At 49.4% G+C, this 10,430-nt stretch overlaps 1 protein-coding gene across 1 annotated transcript in view; it reads right to left on the bottom strand.

Moving 5' to 3' along the window:
* The window catches only part of ST8SIA2 (ST8 alpha-N-acetyl-neuraminide alpha-2,8-sialyltransferase 2), a gene marked incomplete at its 5' end in the record, with an annotated part of 17,707 nt that overhangs the window by 6,452 nt on the left and 825 nt on the right, over positions 1-10,430 (bottom strand). The window contains 4 exons of the mRNA XM_009877717.1: positions 3,413-3,706; positions 5,962-6,219; positions 6,744-6,872; positions 8,845-8,907. Of these exons, the coding sequence (XP_009876019.1) occupies positions 3,413-3,706; positions 5,962-6,219; positions 6,744-6,872; positions 8,845-8,907 (744 nt within the window). The remainder of the gene's footprint in view (positions 1-3,412; positions 3,707-5,961; positions 6,220-6,743; positions 6,873-8,844; positions 8,908-10,430) is intronic.

Here is a 10,430-nt window from a genome sequence, read left to right as displayed (position 1 = left end):
TCCGTCCTACTGCACAGACTATCCAGAATCATCAACACAAAAAAGCTATTGGCAAACATTTAAGGCACCCTCACAGCTAGGAAGGCGATGTCTCAATTGATGCTGTTAAGGACAACAAAACCAAATGCTTTTTACTTATCTCAGCAACGCAAACTCTACAAATGCCCCAAATGCACTGAAAATTATAGGAAAAAATGCTCAATTATCACTGAAATGCGTTCTGGTCTGGTGGAAAGCAAAGCAGGACAGTAAATACTGCAGTTCAAGGAGGAGTCAAGAACTCGCAAATGTATTTCATTGGCAGTGAAGGAAGAGAAAAGGCAAAGCTTTTACAGCGGAACTGAAGTTGGCTGAGATATTAGCCTTTGCAGAAAATGCTATTCCTTGGAAAAAAATATAAAAATTTTGAGTGTCTTTGCTAAAAGACGTGCCCTATTTCTCTGTGATTTCCAAATCAACTTAGGATAGATTATAAAGGGTAGCTTTATCCAGGAAAGGAGAAAACAGGGCATCTCTGCAACTGCAGCCCACTGCAGCCTAGAGGGATATTCTGTGGGGTTTTGTGGATTATCGATTCTCGGCTGTATGTTACATGCCACAAAATGTATTTGTTTCACAAATCTCAGATCTGTCAAAGAAAAGCGTAATGCTACAAGCTGGCATGTTCCACAGAGAAAGCTGGAGAGGCAAGAGGAAATTGTTGGAGACCATATCCCTGCAACAGCATGGAGCTCATAAGCAAAAATACAGGATGATTGTAGGAATTAGTTTCACAGAAGATGAGTAAGTTAACTCCTAGTGATTCTGGTCAGTCTGACCTGAGGAAAGACTCCTTCTTCATCCCAAACTACATCATATTCATCACCCTGAGCAGATGGTCAAGATAACCTATAAATACCCAAAAGATTTCCTATGTAGCACCAACAGCATCAACACAACCTCAGCTGTGGCGAGTTCATTCAGTACCACCTGAATCACTCTCAAGTCCCTTCAAGTCCATACCTGAGGAGGCTGCACCAAGGGAAGGGTTAACGTTGACTCCAGCCTTCCCCCAGAACAGCCCTTTGCCTCCCAGTCCTGGGTGGTCCCTCTGCTCCTTGGCCAGGGCTTGAAGTGCTCCCATCAGTTCTGGCTTTCTGAGGGGGCTGCAGTTTTAACTATATTAATTGTTAATTAGTAGGCAGTTCTCCTGCTGATAAGTGTGAGAGCAGGAGGGCAGGTCAGGCAGCAGCTCCCCTGACGAGGATTAGCACTGGCTTCTGCAGATATAATTGAATTAGTGCTGCCTCTGTGCAGCCACGACCCACCTTCCTCCATCGCCCCACAGCACGGTGAGCAGCCCAAAGGACAGGCCTGAGGTCGTGGCTGTAGCTCAGACAGGGTACTCACAGCCTGTCATGAGCATCAGCCAGTGTTCGACCACGTGCTGGTATCATCTCCATCCCCGAGACACACCAACAGCAGCCACTTCGCTCACTTGCTGGTCTGACTGGTTGCAATCCTCTGAGCCCCAGGAGGTTTTCAGAAGCCTGAATCCATGGTCCCCATTAAAACCCACAAGAACATGAACTCACGCTAAAGGAAGCCACTACTCCAAGCCGTCGAGGAGAGGATTGCATCACTCCATGAACTGACGGACAACAAAAATCCCCAAATCCCTGCATCCCCTCCAGCAAGTGGATGGCATCCACAGCAGGACCTACTTAGCCATGGGTGGTGGCTCCAACATTCCTCTGTGGGAGATGCACAGGGACAACCAGAGTGCCAGCCAGCCTGGCTGGACCACAGGGCTGCAACACAGGAGAGCCAGGAAGGTGCCACGAGTTGGAAGACAAGCTCAGCAGCAGAGCTTATCAAGGCATCCTCCTCCTCTCCCACGGGAAAGTGATGCCCAGCCCTTGCCAATTCCTCCACAAAGCTTCCTACGGGAAGTTTCTGGCACTGGGAATGGTTGCCAGCACAGGATTAGCAGCCTGTTGATTTAAAGGGCTTATTACAGGAGCTTAATTCTATTTTGACAGATGAAAGTAAGTCAATTACAGCTAGAAATAGCTCAGAATTTGGGTTGTGGGGTTTTTTTCCTGTTCCCTTCCTCCATTTCTGTGAGCTGTGGTATCATTTCCTTCCCTTTCTTTACCTCAAAGCCAGCATTTTCTGTTTTCTGTGAGATGCCTCTCCAGCCCAGGGAAGCCTCAAACTCAGGCACTTGGAGCAGATGTGGTTCTTCTCACCCGTTATTGCTGCCTGACATGCACCACGGCCCCAGAACCTCTATGCCTTCCAGCGTGCCCATGCTGCCCTCCACACTCCTCTCCCTGCAGCACCCCCTTAGGCTCGATCCTGCAGGAAATGACCCCAGAATCTGTTCTGTGCCCACCCCCTGCACTGACAACCCAATGTGAGCCAGGGCAGAGCAAGATCCTGCATGGACCAACTGACCAGAAGAGTCAAAGCTCAGAGGTGTGCAGGGGAAGAACCGCTCAAAGCGATCAGAAAACATTAGCGCTGAGGCTTAGAGGTAGGAGCACCAGCTACATGAGTGAATTCTCATCCTGGGAGATCAACTGGGTCTAGTCAGGATCAGAGAGGACAATTACAGTCACTAAGCCATCTCCAATGTAAGCCACCACCTGCCTAGACTCCCTAAACCTAATGAATCATGACTCTCCCTGGAGCGATAAAGCAAGACAGCAAGAGCTGCCCTCATCTCCAATGTATTTACATAGAAGTCTCACCTCTGGGGCTCTCATTCTTTTACAACATCCCCATCCCCACCACACCTGTGTCTCCCTCATACCTGAAGTTGCAAGGAGAGAACACAAAACCCCCTTCCTTTCTTCCTCCCCTCCCAGTAAGCCCATTCACCACCACATGGCCCTATTTCTCTGATCAGCAGGACCAGACCATGCTAGTTCCCACATTGCCTTGGCTGGTCCTTTAAGATGAGCAGTGCAATTAGCACCATTACAGGATCACACAGAATACTCATGAAGAGCCCTTGGACCTCTGCCACCACCAAGCCCATCCAGGCTGCCATGAGCTCCCTGACCCGAGGAGCTGTGCAAGACTTGTATGTGTCCCTCGAGGACAAGTTGACAAACCTCACCACTAGCTCAGCACCCACACATTTCTCCCTAACAATAGCCTGGGGAGTTATGGTGACACTCAGCTTAGGTTCCCTATATTGCATGGCTAAAAGCCCTCACACTCAAAGAGCAGAGTGGGGAGCCCCTGCTCGTGAGGTGGTCTCCACTTCTCATTTAGGGACTAGCCACCACCCATGCATTCCTCCTCATGATCTCCAGAAAGAAACTGCTCGCACCGCTTGCCTCCAAGCACAAACTCATCCATCGCTCTCCAGCTGAGGAAGCTCATGAAATCTTGGCTCCCAGCACACCAGAAACGCTCTCACCCTCGGACAGCGTGCAGCAGGCGCAGCGAGGGGTAGGCAGTCCTGACATTGATGTGATGCTTCAGGATGAGCTCGTTCACCCACTCCACTCGCTCCTTGCCCCCCTTTGCCATGAACGCCGGGATCCAGAGGATGCTGCCGTTGAGGCTGTGGAGGCGTTGGAGCAGCTTCTCCCTCCACGTCTCGTTCACCAGGTCCTCGAAGGCTCGTTGGATCACCGAAGGGTTCATAGTCACCAGGTCTGTCTTCATGCCCACATCCTGCGAGTACTCCTGGACCGGGGCCAGATTGCACCTGCGAGGAGAAAAACCACAGCTCTTTACACCAGATGTGAGAGGGGGTAGTGACAAACATGAGGGGTGTTTGATGCCAAAAAGCTGGGGCCAGTGACCATTTGCCCTCATTTTTGGGAGGAGGAGGAGAAAGGCTCTGCAATAAGTCAGAGAGTCTCTGACCTGGTAACGATAAGCTATCCTAATACCCTAATATCCTAGTATAAGGTCTTCAATCCTCAACACGCCAGTATCTATGTGCATATTCCTCTGGAGCAATGCTAATAACAGACATAATTTCAGTGTCTGGTGGGTGGGTTTGCAGGAATCGGTATCTTTTCTAGCACAGTTCAAAAATAACATGCAGCAACAAACCTCCCGTCTTTGCTGCGATGGCAGATTTCAAATGAAACAGCCTTTCCCACACAAGGGAAGTATTTGCCTCTTAATTCTAGCTCCACTGGGGTGGTATTATCTCAAGTCCCTTTTTCCTTCCTTTTGAGTCTCTGCTAACAGCAGACCCAGTGGCACCATCGGCAATAATGACAGCAAGTGGGCAGTGCCTGGCAGGACATGATCTTCACAAGGTTTGGCTGTCTGGAGGCTGTGACCTTCAAAATCCACCTCCTTCTGTAGTAAAACTGGTGCCTCCTCTCAGGCTGTGCACGTGGATATGGGCACACACCCTCCCCTGGGATCTCCTGGGCCACAACGTCCTGTCAAGGGATGAGGGCTGAGGGCTAAACTGCCAAAACAATCACCCTTGTTGTACGGTGGTTTCTTACAGCTCATTGAGGAGGGACCTGGCCTTGCCGTGCGCCTGGTCCTGGGTAAATGACACCAAGGATCAGCTGATGGGGTGATGTGGAGAGATGTTTCCCTGGCGTGATGAAAACCAGAGGGTACCCACATGTTAGTGCACTGTGTGTTCTCCTGGGGCGTTGTACAGTGAAGTTACAGTATATAACGAGCAGGAATTGCACCCTAACCATATGCCTTGATAATCAGCCATTACTACTATTTTCCCTACTTTACAGATGGGGAAACTAAGGGAATGGTGTAAAGAAAATCCACTAGTCACAGGCATAAAAATTGCTGAAAACAAATATTGGATCTGAAGAGCGAAGTTGTATCCTGTACACAGAGCTCATCACTGGTCACTGCCAGCCCTGTTGAAAAGGCTGCCTGGACAGAGCAAACCTTCACCAGGAAGCTGCAGATTCAAGTGGTGGCTCAAATAACCTACGGTGGGAAGAGCAGGTCCATGCCAGACCGGCACCGGCATACCTGGCTGCAGACAAGTCACTCAAAATCCCAATCCCTATAACCCAGAAGCACTTTCCTCCTGCAATTTTTGCTGCTTGACATGAAAACCCCTCACTAAACTTTGCCAGAACTGCAATAAGCAACGTTTCCCTTTGCTCACTCTGGTTACACTTAAGGATGCGACCGATAACAACTTGTCCCCTGCAGACAGGACGGAGCTGCTAGCAGCTGGACAAGGTAGAGCAGCCAGGCTTGAGCAGGGGGCAGAGGTGACATTATCCTCGGTCCCATGGCACACCAGGGACCGCCTCTGTGAGCCGCTGATGGATTGGGCTGTCTTTGTAATAGACTTGCCAGAAAGCGAATGTCTGCACATACATAAATCATCATTGGACTCCTACAGCCCCACAGCTACCAGATGTACATGGGTGTCAGGGGTGGGAGGACAGGTGTGCTCCTTTCTGCTTTGAGCATCTTCTGCAGCAGATTTGGTGTGTGTCCCAGTGGGGGTCAGGATCTGCTGCTGCAGGTCCCTGGGCCAGTGTATCTGTGTATCAGTGCTGGGGACAGAGCAGTCACGGGGCAGCCTCAGACCTGGCTGTGCATAGGTGTGGTGCCAGGGCATTGTGTGGTGCACCTGGTGCTCGAGGGCAGAAGTTATTTGGGGAAGAATCAAGCTTGTGTCCATGGTAGAGTCCATGACAGGGTTTGTTTGCAAGAGAGCCAACATCTGGGAAAGGAGGAGGAGGTGCATGGGAACTGGGGTACTGGGGGTTAATGGAGCACCATGAAAAGACAGAGGGTGCATTTGCAAGAACACTGGGGGAGCACGTGGTGGTGGGTGGAAGAGTTTGCAGCAGGACATTCGCATTGGTGAACTCTACGTGTGCGCAGGGGGCTGCTCAGCTGCTGTGCAGCGCGACATCACAGCTCCAGCCCCTTCCCTCCGCTCCAAAACCCCTCGAGGTCCCCCCTCCCCGCCCCATTGTGTGGCAAGGTGCAATCCCTCACCTTATCACGAAGCTGTGCGCATCAATCTCGGGGCCGCAGCCACTGCTGAGCAGGACCCCTGAGTTGCCCACGATGGCGCAGGTGGGGAACTGCTTGCCCTTGAGGGGCGAGGTGCGGGGCAGCAGCTCGTACAGGTTCTGCGAGACGTTCATGGTGCTGTCCCTGTCAAAGACATAATGGATGATGTCCCCCGGCTTCAGCGTCCCCTTTAGCACGGAAATGTCCTTCTCCGCATCCAGGAACTTCAGAATCTGTTTCCTGAGGATAGGGAAGAAAACAGCCCCATCAGGTGAGGTACAGAGATAACTCGGGCCATACATAAGATGGGCTCTTGCCTCCTGGCTGCTCTCACTCTGTGGCCAGTCCATCTGATTGATGCTCTCCAGGAACAGCTTACAAACATTAATCTCCAACTTAACACCTGCTCCTTCTCCACCAATCCCTTCCTGGGGCGGGCTGAGCCCACCACTATCAAGGGCCCTTGCATTCACCCAGGGAAGAGGGTCTCCTTCTGCCCTCCATGACCCACTGCCAGCACACAGTAATTCCACTTTGCCTGGAAAAGCGGGGCTCAAGTGCTCCTTGCTTTGTCATTGCAAGGCCAGCTGGTTCAGCCGGGAATTCATTTCCAAGCGATCGCTTACAGATATGAAGCCTAGCTCAGCAGGAGATAAGCCTTTTATTTCTTCCTCGACTTCTTTAGATGATATACAGAGGCAATTTGCCAGCTTGCACTGGAAAGGACCAAATCTGTCTCTTGTCCTATAGGTAATTACCAGTACCTGATCTTCAAAGAGAGTGTCTGGTTGTGTCTCCATTTGGATGAGGCTGGTTTAATGTTGTGCTTAATGCTTTCATTACTTCTGTCAACAACAGCTGGAGACGAAGAGTCATTTATTACTACTTCAGCTCTAGAGAAAAGAAAGACAGGCAGAGAGACAGGAGCCGTTAGCATCCCAATGACACTTCTAATCACTGTCTTCGGCTCTGGCTGCTGGAATTCAAACTTCATCAGAAAAGCAGAATTGTAGTTATGAGCTAAACAAGAACTGAAAGCCTGTTTGTATCCTGCTACACTCAAGCAGACAGACACAAATCCTTAAATACCTGCTAGCTTACATGAACACAGACTTAAGAGACAGGCACAGCTCCACAGAAAAACAAAATCTTACACATCCAGTGTAAGACACACAAAACCACAAGCAGGCTCTGTGAAGACAGGCTGGCAGATGGACCCTTGTAGAAAAGACACCTCTCAGATCCCTAGGGGAGCCTCCAAAATTTACCAAAGCATTTCCTACATGAGCAGCGCAGGTTGCTGGCCTGTGGCCTCATGGTTGCACATGACCGCCCCAAAGTGGAGCCAGCTCTTGGAAAGGGTGAAAATCCTTGTCAGAGAAGTGAAATTTTCACTCTACCCACAGGAGAAATTAATTTAGCTGAGTAGTTGGGTGCTGCCTGTGAGACTGGGCGATGAGCATCCTGCACTGAAGAGGCCGAGGCTGGCTCGCGGATAACTTTTCCCCTGTTAGCAGAGAGCACGAGGATTTCAGCATCTGCATCACCTGCTCCAGACCCAGAAATGAGCAGGGGAATGGGCAACAGCCAGATGCTGCAGTTTGGAGAAGATCACCAGGAGACCCCAGCTTTTAATTCCTGCTCAGAGGAGCAAATCAGCCCCAGCACTTCAGTGCCATTGACATAGAATGGCACGAATTAAGGGAGCACCTGAATATTTGATTCCAACCAGCCGCCCTCCAAAGAGAATACCCAAGCATCTCATCAAGAAGCTGCGTGTGTATCTGCAGCCCCGAAAAAACCTTCACACTTCAGAGCGCTCTGAAAAATACACAGCCAAACCACGCGCTATCAGCTAAAGGGAATCTCCCTCTTCAGTGCAAAGGGCTTTTTTTTTCCAGCTAGGAAATGGTTTGTAAATAAATATATTTATAAAAAGCATGTAAACCCCAAGGAGGCAGAAGAGCGAAGGACGGGGCAGAGCTGGCGGCCCAGGCTCATCCAGCTCCCGGGAGCGTATCTCCAGCCCAGGGAAGGAGCTCCCGAGGATACGCTGTGGCTCACACTATGTAGAGTTTGAGAAAGGCAAGGAAATGTGTTTATAAATGCTGGCTGCCAGAGTCCTTGTGTGTGTTTGTACAGTACCTCTCCAGAGGCTGCCAGTCGAGGCTGTTGGATTTGTCTGCATCTTGCGTCTTGCCACATCACCTTGTGTCTTGTGAAGCTTGCTTACAAGGTGTCAAAAATCATAAAGCAAACAGGGTAAAGACATCTTGGGAATAACTATGATTTCTTTCGTTTTGCCCATTTTCTGCCTTTTGATCACGGGTGGTGACATCATCACAAAATGGTATCACTCCTTCTTTCTTGCAGGGTGTCACTAAGCTTTCCAAGCGTGGCACTTGGCAATGCTGGGCTCACATGAAATCATTGTAAAATAACACAGAGAGACACTGAATGAAGCTGCGATGCCACAAAATGACTCTGCAATGAGCGACATTACTGAAAAGCATTACGATAAAACCGAATGAAGTTGTGATGTCAAAGACAGTGGTATCTCTTCTAAGAGCACACAGTAAAACTACAAAAATGGCAACTCTATCACTGACTTATTTTCACAATAAGTAACTCTCTCTTTCTCATTCTCTCAATCACTGCAACTTGCAGATCTTTGGTTATTTGCAAATGATTATTGCGCTGAGCTGGGGGAAGGAGGGGGAGAAACGATTAAGAAAATGTAAAGCAGAAGTGAAAAGAAACAGATACATTTGCTAAATAAGAACAGCACTATCCAGCAAAGAGGAGAAGCAGATTAATAGCTGCCTTACAGCAAAAACAAATGAACACAAAATCTAATTTACAAACCTATTAGATTTGCTATGTAAGCTGTTCACAGCTGATCTGATTGTACCTCTGCCTCCAGAACTCCTGCAAGACAAAGGAAATGCATTATTTATAAACCCAGCTCCTCTTCACCAAGCATTGTTCAACAGTCAAGAGACCCTGCTCTGAAGGGCTCCGAACAGAGACATCGCTGCACCATTCACATCCCATCCCATCCAGACGGGAGATGTCCTGATGCCTGTGAAGGGCTTTTCACATCCGTTGTCATCGCTGCCCTACTGCGACCGTAAAACCATTCTGGTGAAAAAGCTCCTAACAAACCCAATTATTAATACCTGTGCGATCTAACCAGCCATCAAAAACATCTGGTCTCTGTCATCAAAGCAGCATGCAGCCTACAGGTTGCATTAAATACATCTCTTTTTATTTTTTTAAGAGTCAGGATGTTAGCAGTGCATTGAGGTCTCCCCCATCTCCAGGCTGCCAAGAGGCTTTTCCCTGTCCTTTTCAGGCGGGGACCGAGCTGAATGACCTGGACAGGATTCCCACCGCCGTCTTCATCTTGGGCTTTCAGCTGAGACCACTTGGCATCTCCATTTTATGCAGACCAAGCCACCAGCCTCCTGGGTGACTTGTGGAGACCTCATTGTCACAGTGTGCCTTCTCCCGGCTCCCAGTGACCCAGACCAGACCCAGGGCCCTGTTCCAGCCCCCTCTGATGCCATGAGTGCCCTGAAGCCCCTTGTTCCCACCTTTGGTGTAACCTGGCTGAAGCTACAGGGCCAACTCACCAGTCATCTGCATGGAGCTGAGACCCGAAGTGACAGCCTTGGTCACCCCCATGGCCTGACAACACTGCACAGGGACAGGTGCCAGACCTGCCTGAGCAAGACCCGTGGGAACGGGCAGCCAGCTTCCAGCACCTATATGATGCTATAAGAAAGAATAGGATGGACCAAGTCCCTTCAGAAACCAATGTCACTCACATGACCTGTGAATCCTCACTTAAAAATAAATACATGCAAGTATTGGTCTGCATCTAGTTGGCTGCAGAGCCCCTTCTTGCTTTAGCTCGCTATTTTCAAAAGGGTCCCAAAGAACCAGTCGCTCACTTTGTCACGCTCAGGGGGAGCCGGGCTCCTAGTCAGACACATTTTAGCTGCGACATACTCACTGCTCTGTTTTATTGTTTCCAACCAAATGAACACGCTTGTAAAGAGAACCAAATTCTATTCCAGCAGAAGTAGTTACCTGGAAATATATACCTTAATGAAGATGGATCTCAGGGGCACGTATTTCTACCAGTCTTGAAAAAATCCCAAACGCATTAGGACATAAATGAAAAAGAAATAGAGTGCGTGAGCATTTCAAGCCAACAAAAAATATTTTTGTGGAATGCAGTGTAAAACCCTTTGTTAGGCTGAGCACAGCCCTCAGCACCGCGTAACATCAAATCCTCAGAAATGCCGCGATGGTTTTCCCTTTCCTCCCTCCTGCCGGAGACCATCTATGGCCAAGTCAGAGCAATTCCTGCTCCAGCACTCTCTCTCCTTTGACAAACCTGAGAGCTGTTTCATTGTTCGGAGCATCAAGGGATCAGGAGGCAT

Source organism: Apaloderma vittatum, unplaced genomic scaffold, assembly GCF_000703405.1.
Source record: "Apaloderma vittatum isolate BGI_N311 unplaced genomic scaffold, ASM70340v1 scaffold19981, whole genome shotgun sequence".
NCBI classification, from domain to species: domain Eukaryota; kingdom Metazoa; phylum Chordata; class Aves; order Trogoniformes; family Trogonidae; genus Apaloderma; species Apaloderma vittatum.
This window is presented reverse-complemented; position numbering and strand designations above follow the sequence as displayed.